This window comes from Chrysoperla carnea, chromosome 1 (assembly GCF_905475395.1).
Source record: "Chrysoperla carnea chromosome 1, inChrCarn1.1, whole genome shotgun sequence".
Taxonomy (NCBI): domain Eukaryota; kingdom Metazoa; phylum Arthropoda; class Insecta; order Neuroptera; family Chrysopidae; genus Chrysoperla; species Chrysoperla carnea.
In genome coordinates this window covers 92,259,788-92,273,499 of record NC_058337.1, presented here as the reverse complement: position 1 = coordinate 92,273,499, position 13,712 = coordinate 92,259,788, and the positions used below count along the sequence as shown (strand labels likewise).

The 13,712-nt window shown below is 32.2% G+C and overlaps 1 protein-coding gene across 1 annotated transcript; it reads right to left on the bottom strand.

The window, feature by feature from the left end:
• Positions 1-8,048: 8,048 nt before the first annotated feature.
• On the bottom strand, positions 8,049-12,016 carry LOC123292151. Its single transcript, XM_044872712.1, has 5 exons — positions 11,946-12,016; positions 10,647-10,784; positions 9,495-9,664; positions 9,183-9,419; positions 8,049-8,243 (listed from the first exon to the last, which is right to left on the bottom strand). Exons 1-5 carry the CDS (start codon positions 12,004-12,006, stop codon positions 8,049-8,051), a joined length of 801 nt encoding a protein of 266 aa, XP_044728647.1. The 5' UTR covers positions 12,007-12,016.
• Between the last annotated feature and the right edge of the window lie 1,696 nt (positions 12,017-13,712).

Sequence of the window (13,712 nt, the reverse complement as noted above, 5' to 3'; positions counted from 1 at the left end):
TCAGGATTAAAAAACTTGTATTAATAATTCTAACGTGCTAAAACTTAATAATACTAAAACTTTACGTAGTAAAGTTTTTTTAATAGATCGATGGGATAATATACTTACCACTTATATCGATCGATGGGGTGTTATACCTACTCCAATCTAGATGACACAGCTGTGTCATCTCCTTTCTTATTTAACTTACTAAACCTCTAATATCAATTATATGCAGTGAATCGTTAACTATCTAAACTGAGACAGGAAAGTAAAAACTTTTTTAATTTTCATTTCCACTTGCCGACAGATTGAACTTAAAAAAAAATTAACACCCCCTACTTTGGGGCAATCACCCGAGGTCCTTTCCTTATTAATCTTGAGTAACACTGCCTAAGATGCATAGCAAAAGTATTGAGCATTTTTCTAGTCAATAATAGTTTTTCTAGTCAATAATAAATTTTTTCATTGTTACTACTTTTAGAATTATGGCTCTCCTAAAATCTGTAACTTGCTCGGCCTACCGGTAAATCCAACACTGCTAGATACCGTATTTTTTTTAATATTATTTATTGTTGGTCCAATTTTTAATACCTAGGTATTAAAAAAACTTTCAATTGGGATTCTTGTTAAGACTCTGGTAGAGTATAGACGCATTTGTTTTTCGTCTACAACAATATCAAGAATTTTATTTTTTTCAAATCAAAAACAACAATATTTCACTTATTAATTGTTTACGACAGTTTTGTTTGTGTTTAAATTGTTACCTTTTTTTTACCTGGTGAGTACATACAATAGCTGTTTACTTAGTAGTTAGTTAATTTTTGTTTTGTTTTGTTTTGTTTTTTTTTAAATTTTTTTGTATATAAATTCTTTTAAAAATATAATTTTTCAATATTTTTTTTACTATTATAAACTATTAGGAGGTGGCTGGAAATGAATCTCCACCAGACCCTTCTCGGATGGGTCTGGAAAACCCTACTCCTAATATACCAAAGAATGATATGCCATTAGTCCTACCTGATAATTCCACAATACCTACCAAAGAAAAACCCATTTTTAAATACCAAAAAAATGCACTCGGGCCTTTTAAGGTATTTGTTGAATCCAAGGATCAAAATATAGGACGCTTACATCCTTTAGCCGTTGGTCGTATTTTATACACAAATAAAATACCGAATATAGCCAAGATAGAGAATTTGGGTCGCAATAGGATTTGCGTCCAATTTAAAACATGTACATCAGCAAATGAATTTCTCGACAATCCTATCCTAAAAACCGAAAAACTCCATGCGTATGTTCCCACCCATTGCGTAACTCGGGTAGGTGTTGTTAGAGATATTGATATAAACATTGATGAACAAACTATTTTAGAAAATATGCAAAATAACAAGCAAGTAAAAATCTTGAAAGTACATCGTATATCTCGAAAAACAACATCTCCCGAGGGCGCCCTGTCCTATAAACCTACCACCACTGTACTTATCACATTCGAAGGTACCTTTATTCCCGATTACGTAACAATGTTTTACTGTTCCCGCCCCGTTGAAACATACATCTTCCCAGTGACCCAATGCTACAATTGTTGTAGATTTGGTCACATTACCAAAAACTGTAAAAGCTCTCCCCGCTGTGCCATCTGTTCCGATTCCCACAAATCCTCCGAATGTGATAAAGATGATTCCCTACTAAAATCATGCATAAATTGTAATGGGGCTCATTCAGCCACATATAAAAACTGCCCTGAATACAAACGGCAAATTGCAATAAAGAAAATTATGGCCTCTAATGGGGTTTCTTATTTTGAAGCTTGTGGTGAAGTCCCCAAAATCCTGAGTAATGATACCCTTCCGAATCCAACAATAAACGTTAGCTCAACTCCCCAACAATTTCCCGCACTATCCTATTCTACTTCTCCACTACCCACAACAAAACCTATTATCAGAAGAACATACGCTAAAATAACATCCCCAACCTCTGCTCCCTCGAATCCCAAAAAACGTAAAGATTCCTCTTCTCCTTCAAATTCTATTGCGGCTCAAATTGATAATATTTTGTTAAACCCAAATGGTAGATCCAATACCCCTATTAATTATAATTTTCCTTCTTCATCTACTGGACCCTCTCCAACTGACCCATTCTTTACTATTCTCATTTCCGTTTTAAATTCTGTTAATCTCGACCCAGCTATCAAAAAAAATATCTTACAAACTTCAATTAATTTATTAAATCATGGATCAGTTGGCTTCACAGCTGAACCTGCTTCAGTGGAACATCCGCAGTCTAAATCAAAATAAAGTTAACCTTTCCCTTATTTTATTCTCTTATCCTATTGACATTGTACTTCTAAGTGAAACTTGGTTAAAAGAAAATTCAACAACAAAAATTCGTGGTTATCAAATTTTCCGAAATGATAGATATGACGGTTATGGTGGAACTGCGATTCTTGTAAGAAGGGGTCTTTCTGCTCAAATCATTCCTGTTGAGTCGAATGACCGCTTTTTCCAGGTAATCGCGGTTAAAGTTGCTGGCATATCGATAGTTTCCATCTACAATAACTCCTCTCAAAACATTGTACCCTTAGATCAACTTAGCCTTATGTTTCGTAATGTACCTGAACCCATACTAATTGCTGGTGATTTAAATTACCATCATCCTTTATGGGGTTGCCATGCATCCGATAGAGGAGGTGATATACTGACGGAATTCATGGATTCCAAAAATTTGGTTTGCATGAATGACGGATCACCAACAATTATTCCTTCACCTCAACATAGATCATCTGCTGTTGACATCACCTTTTGTTCCCCCCAACTCAGTTTAATTTCCCATTGGAATATCCTCAATGATAGTTATGGTAGCGATCATTTTCCTATTTTAATAACCCTAAATCATCGTCACAGCCTATCCCAACCCAAACATTCACCTCGTAGACAGTGCGAGAGAGCAAATTGGGATTTGTACTCTCGTAGTGTAGACGATTCCCTTCCAACCTTCATATCCGTAGACAATCCCTTGGAATGGTATTCCGTCTTTCAACAAACTATCACCTCTGCTGGTGATCGGGCCATTCCATATTCCAAACCTCCTAAAAAGTCAATTTCTCCTACACCCTGGTGGGATAACGAGTGCAGTATACAAATAAAAACAAGAAAAGAGGCCTTGAAATCTCTCAGGAATAATTTTACCCCTGAAAGATTCTGTACCTTTAAAAGGCTTCAAGCACTAACCAGGCGCCTATTTAAGGAGAAAAAGCGAAATTCCTGGAAGATTTTCTGTGAAAGTCTATCCAGGAATACGCCTATCAAAGAGATTTGGAATAAAGTCAAGATGTATAGCAGGTCTATTAACCCCTATCCTCAGACTCCTGTAAACCAAAACTGGCCGTTATCTTTCTTAGAAAACCTGACTCCGGATTTTGCTTCAATACCTATACAAATCCCGTTTGTCCAGAACGATCATCCACTGGATTGTCCGTTCGAAACTTATGAATTGGAGGGAGTTTTGTCTGGTCTGGCGGATTCGTCCCCTGGTCCAGATAATATTTCCTATAGCATGTTGAAAAACTTGTCTGACAACGCTAAAAGATCTTTTTTGTCAGCATTAAATCAACTCTTTATACATTCATCTGTTCCGAACGAATGGAAACATACGACGATCGTTCCAATACTTAAACCTAATAAGGATCCTAATTCACATCAATCCTATCGTCCAATTGCGTTAGCCTCGTGCGTATCTAAAGTTATGGAACACCTGATAAAAAACAGGTTGGAATGGTGGTGTGAACACAACAATATTATCCCACCGTACTCGCGAGGCTTTCGCAAGAAATCCTCTACCCTTGATAACCTGTCTATACTCATGACCGATGTTCAGATTGCTCTCTCCGAAAATGGATACCTGGTTTGTTGCTTTATAGACGTGAAAGGAGCATTTGACAATGTTGATATTAACACCTTAATCAACATCCTCACGTCTTTGTCTGCTCCTCCTAGACTAATATCGTTCATTTATAACTTTCTGAAAGCTCGTTATCTCACTGTAAAGTACCAAAATCATTTATCTGGCCCTAGAACTGCATTCTTAGGCTTGCCGCAGGGTGCAGTTTTAAGTCCCCTCCTTTTCAATATCTACACCACTGGTCTACAAATCGTAAATCAGCCTCCTATCCAGCTCCTGCAATACGCAGATGATTTTGTCCTATATTCGTCCTCCAAATCTTTACAAACAGCTGTCGATAATGTTTCAAACGCTTTGTCCACATTACAAAACCATTTAATTTCTATCAATTTGGAAATATCCGTTACAAAAAGTTCAGCCATGGTTTTCACTAGGCACAGATGCAATGTCGAATCCATTCCCTTTCTCAATACATCCATTTCCTGTCAAACGAACGTAAAATTCCTAGGAGTCATTTTTGATAAAAAATTGAATTGGAATTCGCATGTCGACTATATTATAAGTAAATGTACCCCACGAATCAACATCATACGTGCTCTCACCAAAGTTTGGTGGGGGGCCGATCAGAGTACTTTGCTTATGATATATAGACAAATTATTCGAAGTTTTATCGATTATGGTTCCTTCCTTTTGTCTCCACTTTCTAACCAACGATCTTTAAGGTTAGATAGAGTCCAATTCCAAACTTTACGCATTGCTCTTGGACAAATGCGCTCCTGTCCCACTAACTCCTTACTGATTGAGGCAGCGGATGCTCCACTAACTGTCCGTCGTCTGTATTTAGCTAAAAAGTTCTTCCTCAACCAATATTCTTCCTTATCCCACCCCTTAATTCCGAAACTTATCCGATTCAACAACCACTGTACAAACTCCCCCTATTGGAGAAATAAAGAACTTCCTCTCCTTGTGGTGGCTTATCGTGTCTTTGGTATAATTCCCATTTACCAATCCTTATTACCACCCTTTTTTTCCTTTGAGTTTGTATCCCGTTATTCAAAAATCCCGGTGTTTGTTGATTGTGGCCTTGACAAGAACGATGCCGTTTATGGTTCTTTTTTTGTCAATTCCACATTTAATAATTACCTGGACTCCATTCTTCCTAATTATACCTTCATCTTTACAGACGCCTCCAAGTTGGACGCAGACTCGCGTGTGGGAGTTGCGTATCATTGTTCCTCTAGCGCACATTCTGCCTCTTTAAGCATATCAAAATTTTTTTCCATCTTTTCAGCAGAATGTGTAGCTATTTTGGAAGCACTCTCATACGTGGAGTCTGAGGGTATCAGAAAAGCAGCTATTGTATCTGACTCACTAAGCTCCCTTTCCCTTCTCAAACAAAATTCCATCTCTTCCAAAACTCCATTTCTTATAGTATTGATAAAAAACACCGTACTAAAACTAATTCAAAATCGTTTCTCCGTTGCCTTTGTGTGGTGTCCATCACACATTGGTATACGCGGAAACGAGTTTGTTGATATGTTGGCTAGGGACGCAGTTCAAAATGGTGCAGAAGATAACTCACCACCACCAGCACAAGATCTTTGGGCCGTCTGCAGAAAGTCTATGTTGAATGATTGGAACCAAATATGGAGAAATTCAACAAAAGGTCGTAAACTATATGCACTACAGCCTGCTCCAGCACTTCAAACATGGTTCCATGAATGGGATGTGGGCAGGAAAAATATTACAATGATTGGCCGCCTCAGAACGGGGCACAACAGTTTACCCGCTCATCTACATAAAATAAACGTTGTCCCCGACACAAATTGTAGATGTGGCTACCCATACTGCGACATAAATCACGTCATCTTCGCCTGCCCACTCTTTAATCAACATAGACCAATGCTCCTAAGCTCCTTAGCCCGTATGGGTGTTTTTGGTCCTTACTTTATACCCCATCTCCTATCCTTAAATAATTATGATATCCTCTCTACAATTTGCAGCTTCCTTAATAAGACCCAACTCCCAATTTAAACATAAATAAAGTGTTCTTTGTGTATCTTATGTAAAAACCCTACATACTTTCTCTACTGTAAACCTTTCCGTGGCCCCCAACCTATGTTATTATTGTCAACCACCTTTGTTAAAAGTCTCGATGGGCCCCGACGACGAACATCCTTCTAATCTCCTTTGTGTCCCCGTCTCTATAATTACTTATAATTTCTTGTTATTACTCTATAATTATTTCCTCAATTAATAAGAATTTCCCTTTTTGTTTTCAAATTCCAAAGTCCTAATTAAGAATATATATTATTATTTGTTTGATTTTTTTTTTATTCTTGAATTTTTTTTTTTTTTCGAATTAAATTTTTTTTTTTTTTTTTTAGGACTTAGTAGAATATTATATATTGTTTCATTTTATTTTATGACTTAGTAGAATATTACATATTGTTTCAATTTTTCTTTTAAGTTTTGAATTGTATTTTAATTGTACTTTGTTAATGGCTGTATGGCAATTGCTGAAGCCAGTTTTTAAATAAAAAAAAAAAAAAAAAAAAAAAAAACTTTCAATTGACATGGTGGTTTGTAAATAGAAACGTAGGGAAAAATAAAAGCATGAGTCATTTAAAAAGTCTGAGAGGGTCAGTACGACTAGCTTTCCTTTTATCGTAAAAACTCATTTAACGTTAGAAATATTTAGTTTTTATCTGAAAATCCTAAACGGGTGGAAAATATAATTATTCACAAAACAAATTTTTCCATTTCACAATTTTTAACTCCAGGGAACTTTTTTAACAAAAAATGCAATGCACATACTCTTCTGGTAATAAAACAAAAATTAATAATTGATTTTAACTAATAATATATGATATGAATATTGAATTCATTAGATATTGATTTGTGAAATCTATTAATCTAAACAATTAGCTATAGGTATACCTAAACATAATTCAACGTAAATAATTAGCATATTTATATGAATACAAACCTGAAAGTATGTACTTATTTCAATAACTTATAATTATATGCATTACACATTCAATATAATCTTAAAGTAGAAGTGTTTCAAATTTTTAATAATATGATAGCGTAAAATATTCAAACAATGACATAATAAATAGTGAAATAGGTATATTAAAATTAAAAATTAGTTAATTTTATATTCATAGTTATTTTTTTACTCTTATTTTACAAAATGTAGGTGTACATAAAATAATTTAAATATTAATATAATATTTTATTTTTTATGATTCACTTGTGAATAGTAATAAGGGTTTATGTCTATGTATAGTAGAATAAATGTCTCATAGATGTCACTACCAATGTTAAAAGAAATTATGCATCGTAAAAAGAATAATTGAAACGATTATTAAAACTAACACGGAATCTGAAAAACAAATCATCAATCATTTATCAGTATAGGGTTCATCTGGCATTAGCGATTGATACAAAAATGCGGCATATAAATTACTGACAAAAAAGTAACATATATCCCTTAAGCCCACATGAAAGAAATGCAGGGGAACATTTTGCTACTGGTTGCTGCATCCAGCAACCTGACTTCCACCAAAAATCCCAAGCAGAAGCCGAAATTCATAAATCATAAAAGTTCTGCAGTTCCCTTTAATGAGAAAACTACTGCAGCTTAGAGAATCTACTAAGGAAAATGTTTAATGAAACTCATAATTTCTATAATTTAATTTTGTATTAATTATGAATGTAACCTCTGATTATCCGATTACCCGATACCCACGAAATGAGTGCCAATAAAGGTCCCATTAAACGAATAGGAGCCAATTCAAATTGTTATAGGCTCCAGGAATAAAAAAGTTTTGCGATGGGACAATGAGAGCTCCATGCAGCTCTCATTACTGGCTTTAAAATTTCAATAGCCAAATTAACGAACGTTTATTTACACAATAACGAGCATTAGAGACTTTTAGTGTGGCCGTAAGTTTACATATCTTGCATTTTAATTTGCCATACAGAAATTTGGTTCCATTGCTGGTGTGAATCCATCGTTTATTAAAGTAACCTTTTAAGATTTAGGTTGTACTTCATCCCTTCCTGATTTCAACAAGGAATAAAATATCCGAAATTAAATATTTCTAAAGTTAAATTTTTAAAAAGTTGCCAGCTCTCGTACCATTAGAAAAACCATTTTTGATCTAACCTTCATAATACCGCATACCAGACGAAGTAATTGAAGTAATATCATAATCATTGTTATAATAGATTCTTTCAGTTCTTTGATTGGAATAATTCACGGTAGTGAAATACCGAATATCTTCTTCGAAAACTGGAATAATTACAATAGTTGCACGCTCCTTAATATGTTGATTGCCAAAGGCATCTGGCTCATCCTGAAAATTAGTAATTTAAAATTTTGCATAAGACATTCACAAATTATAGCGATGTTAAATTGAACATTATTACTTTTTCTTCCCAAACCCTACTCTACAGCGGTAAGTTAATATGAATGAAGGTTTATACTTCAGTTGTACTTTTTAACTTTGAACATACTATATAAAAATTACGGTGAGGATGTATCTCCCGTTCAAAAACATGGACAATTTATCAAAAATCCACCATTCACTCATAGTGTAGAGTATTATAGTGGACATTACTTTACACTAAACCCGAATTTTGTAATATAAATTTTAAAAGATTATTTCGAATTCATAATGGCTCTTGATACAATAACGTTAAAAAAACATTTAGCTTTTTTATTATTTTTTCAAAACTAAAAGCCTTGATAGACCTGTTAATACCAAATCAAATTTTAAATCGATGAAAAAATTATACCCAAGAAACATGAAAAAATATTTATGTGCCATATTCTGCAAATAACGACGAGTAAAAATTTTGAAAAGTACTAAAAGATTAGAAAAACTCTATTTCGATAGTGTGTAAATGAATTTTATTATTGCTAGTTCGCTATATAATTAACCAAAACTATTTATTTTAAGTTATAAAGAGCCTATTGTATTCAAATTCCATCGTAAATTATCGAAATCGATTTTTAAAGATTCATTTTTTATTTTGTATCAATTATTAGAATAGGAAAATACATGAGGCCTTGTAGCTCTTAGTCCTTGCAGTTTTTATGAATACTTTTTCATCGGATACTCATATATTAACCTCCAGTTTATAAACACAATCCCTCATACAATGTGCATAATAAAGTGTGTGAGCAACCTTTTAATTTTGCTGGTAAAAAACGATAAACAACTACTTACTGTTGCAAAAATATTAAATTCATGTTGAGAAACAAACATTAAATCCTGTTTTAATTTAATTGCAGCCTCATAAGTTTTTTCCATTAAATTTTTTGATTTTAATTCAATTGTAAAATAATTGTTTGGAACTATGTCAAATTGAATGTGACGATTTGAGAAATCTAAATCAGTTACAACAATATTTTGAAGTAATGTTAAATCCATTAATTTTGGCCATGGCATTTGTAGATCAAATACATATCGCTTTTGTGAAAACCTCGGTTTGTATGTGTTTATATCTTGAATTCTTTGATTGAATACCTAAAAAAAAATATTGTAAAAGTTTATACTTAAAATAAAAGCAGTAATTTCTATATGCAATGCATAACAATTTACCACTGTTCTCGACATATTATTTCGACAATAGAAGTTAATAATTAAAGTTGTTGTATTTGATATTTCATTTCGATCATACATTCGCATTGCACGTTTTGTAAATATTGTTAATTTAGTTATATCATTGTTTAATACTGCTCCTAAATATTTATTACTTTTAACTCGAACACCTGAAAATAGATAAATAGTTATCAGAAGCAATCCAAGACCTTATCACCAAATTAGCGACTTAAACGGCACATTCATGACTCAATTTTGTCTGCCATTTAGTAAATACATTTGGAGCTTTATGTTTAGCCATATGTATACGACGAATTTCTTAGATAAAAAGATCTGGATAAATCTTTTAAAAAAGTTACTTGTTTGGAGTCTACGGTAAGTTTGGTCCCAAGTTTGTAACGTTTGTAACCATCTTAAAATATTGGTGCTGCGAAATTTTTGTTTCCAATTTCGATAAAACTCTGTGTGTAAGGTAATTTTGACCCAAAAAATACAAAAATCTGGTTTTTGTATCGATTGGATGCATAGTTTCTGAGCAAATCGCTCTTTGTGACCAATTTTGGATTATATCTCAAAAGCCACAAATCCAACCATTAATAAATCCGATTTTTAGATTTTTTAGGTCAAAATTACCTTATATAATGAATTTTATCGATATTGGAAACAAAAAAAATTTACGATTTTTTGCAATTTTCTTAAGGGGTACCCTTAGAAAAAATCGGGAAAAATTTGTATTTCCGATTTCGATAAAACTTTGTATATAAGGTAATTTTGACCTAAAAACTACAAAAATCGGGTTTATGTATCGATAGGATGCATAGTTTCTGAGCAAAAAATAATCATTCTTCGTACTTGCTTAAACTATTAAGATTGAATGTGATTTAAAACACAAATGTCAGTTTTTAAACATTCTATACCTGAAACATTAAAAAATGTTTTTTTTTTAAATTAATTTGAAAACATAATACACAGCGATTGATTCTCCCGGTTGCTTCTAGTCAGCAAACTTTGTCTTCATATCGTTGTTATTTTATAAATAGCCAATATCTGACGAGAATCGATATAGTCATTCAAGATAAATTAATTGAATCCAGGGTATGTACTACAACTTTATAATACCTCTTATTTAATATTATTAAGTTAAAAACTTACTTAACACATTTTCCACTTTAAAAGTTTTTAAATTACCACGGAACGTATCATTTATTATTCGATTATAATAATATCCATTCTTGGCAATACCATCAATCTTACAATCTTCGGAATCATTGTCACCAATATTACCTAAAACTATATTAACTATTTTTAAAAAATGATTTGTCAGAAAAAAGTTCTCAAAGACCTAAACTAAACAAAATATGATTGAATTCAAGATTTGAATATGTATTAAAGCCCACAAATTTGGCAAAGTTAAAGTTATTTTCAGCAGATTTTTTCCCTTAAAATCTTTTTCATGAATCTATTTGAACTAATAGGTTAGAGATTATTCACCAGCGAGCTAATTTTGAAATCCAATTATTCATTTACTGTGCCCTAAAAATTTCTACAACTCTCAACCAGGTAAAACACAACTCAAAATAAACCAATTTTTGGTTGAACCCTAAAGTTAAGTATCAGAAAGTTTTTTATTAAATTAATTGAAAACAGTGTCTTTGATTTTGCGATTTTTATTTATAGGTACACCAAAATCATGGTTAATATTAATTCAAGAAAGAACTACCCTCTCCCCTAATTTCTATGGCGATTGAAGCAAAGTATAAAATGTAGATTCAGGTTATTTACTACAAAAAAAGGACTCGTCTGGTACAAAAATAACAAAAGGATTACCTGGTATATGAATACCTGACCATCTTTATATTTTCTGTTTACTAAAAGACGACAGCCGCCTTAGCCTCAGCTCCCCCACCCCGTGTACCTAATGTAACTAAACCCAAAATTGCTGTTATGTGTCACTGTGTCTCATACCAGTTTCTAGATAAAACCAAGCTTGAATATTATAAGGCCTTAAAAGTTTTAATTTTACTATATAAAATATAACGGGAAATATGCACGATTTATTAAAAAAATTCACCGCAAATGAAAAGATTTCTCAAAAAAAGATACACTTTTTGTGAAAATTCATCCGAATTCATAAATCTACGTTTTAACAACAATCAAACAACAAGTTATCAACAGAAAAAGTGAAAAGTGTACTAAAACCACGACAAGTTCACTTACTAATTCTGTGTTATATTCATTCCGAAATATTCTTAATAAGATTAAATTTTTTAAATGTTTCACTATACCCCAACTTCCCTTCCTCAAAACGTTAAGATATCTTATTGTTTTAAATTTTGATTTTCGAAGAGAAAAGCATAAATCTCGAATCCAAAAGTTAAAAAAACACTATTTTTCAAGAAGTCACACTAAAGGAAAATATATTTTTAAGAAATTTAGTAAAAATATAAGTACCTTTTTGATTTTTCAAAACTATTGAAAACACAATAAATATATGTAATAAACACTTGGACATGATTATCGAACATGATTTGGAACATGAATAAAGGTTATTCAAAATAAAAATATTTTAAATTGTAACATGAACTTGTTATTCTTATCAGACATATTTTATAAATATGATAAATTATGTTCACATATTTGATAAATGTTGATAAATATTGGGTGCGTTGTCTTGCAACCTTATGAATTTAGAGAAAGTTTCATTAGTGAAATTCCCTTTAACAATATTATACTCTTCCAGGAACTTTGAAACGGCACTCAAGTATTCAGTATTCTTCGACTCCAGTATAATACTAGCCGTCGTGCATGTTTAAAAAACCAGGTGCATTTTCCATAACGTCAGTCTCTGAAAACTTGTGTAAACATAATTATTCAAATGAGAGTAAATGGAGTAAATATTTTTAGTAAATATTAAAAATGACCTAAGAATTGATAAATGAAATTCATCATAAAATTTCTTTGTCCGAAAAGAGCAATATTAACTTCGGAAGCATTATTATTGTTAAATACGTCATGAAGAATTTCAACTTGCTTACTCGAATTTAGAACCTAAAGGTACATTGAAAATTTCAATTTTAATAATACCAGTTTATACGAATAAATGATCAATAATCAACAGACTGGTAGAATACGTCGAAACCAGCATTTTAGTATTAGATCAGAAGTTGTTGGTATTTCAATGAGAAATATTTGTGTAAATTTAGATAATGAAAATGGCTTTATTTACACCTTTTTAATTAAAACCATGATGTACTACGTAGCTTTAATTAAAGCTTTTCGCTGTCTTTCCTTTGTTAAGCAAAATAAAGTTTTACTTTTAAACTGCTAAGTAAAACTGTTTAAGATGGAGCAAACCCTTTCGAAAACTGTAGATAGAGTAAAATATTTAGAACTTCTGATCGAAATTTTTTTTTTTTAAACCCAACGTTTGTTTTGCAAATCTGAAACTATATGCAGTGTTTCTGACGACTGTAGATTTATGGTAGGCGTTTTCTGACGCATAATCCTTATACCCAAATAGTTCATTCCCTGCCACCTCCTTGATTGTTGACAAGTATCTCGCCCGGTATATTCTAAATCCTACTTTATTATTTGTGCAATAAATCACCCAAGGGAATTTTACTATTTTATTTTACCAATGTTATTTTATTTGTTGGCTACAAGATTTGAAACAAATAAATATATAAACGCAAAATACAGGATGCATTCATATATATGGTCTTTACAACACTCTAGCTGAGTGAGTCTAGCAGGTAAAGCGCAGCTAAAAATAAATCGATTAAGCTAAACTTATTGCATTGCTTTTAATCCAACAAAAGAATGTTTAATAGCAATTTCATTGCCAAAGGAACTAAAGAATTTTGATAGTAAATTTTTTGGAGGACGAGGCTAATTCTAAGACCTTCTATATTCTATGTTTGTGAACTCATATTAATAAATTTTTTGCTGGATTTTGTAAGTCTGATAAATCAACGTCGCCACATCTATCATTTTTAAAATCGCCTAGCACCCAAACGAAGTAATTTTGTACTGACGAAAATTTAGTTATGTCGGCTTATTTTAAGTTGAACCAATTAGATCGTTGTCAAAACATTTTGGAGTTACTGCGAAATAGAATAAAAGCGCAAAAAAAATCGAGTCAATTCATTCATATAAACCTATTTTTGGCCTATGGAATTTATTTTAATGCATTTTACTTTCTTTTTTGAATCTCAATCT

What these genes read in the sequence shown, in the direction of transcription:
- LOC123292151 (XM_044872712.1), bottom strand. Translation starts at nt 12,006, where the DNA reads ATGTCCAAGTGTTTATTACATATATTTATTGTGTTTTCAATAGTTTTG. An exon ending in ATAATATGTCGAGAACAGTG is followed by an intron (nt 9,420 to 9,494) that starts GTAAATTGTTAT and finishes ATTTTTTTTTAG; the next exon opens with GTATTCAATCAAAGAATTCA. An exon ending in TGGAAAAAACTTATGAGGCT is followed by an intron (nt 8,244 to 9,182) that starts GCAATTAAATTA and finishes ACTAATTTTCAG; the next exon opens with GATGAGCCAGATGCCTTTGG.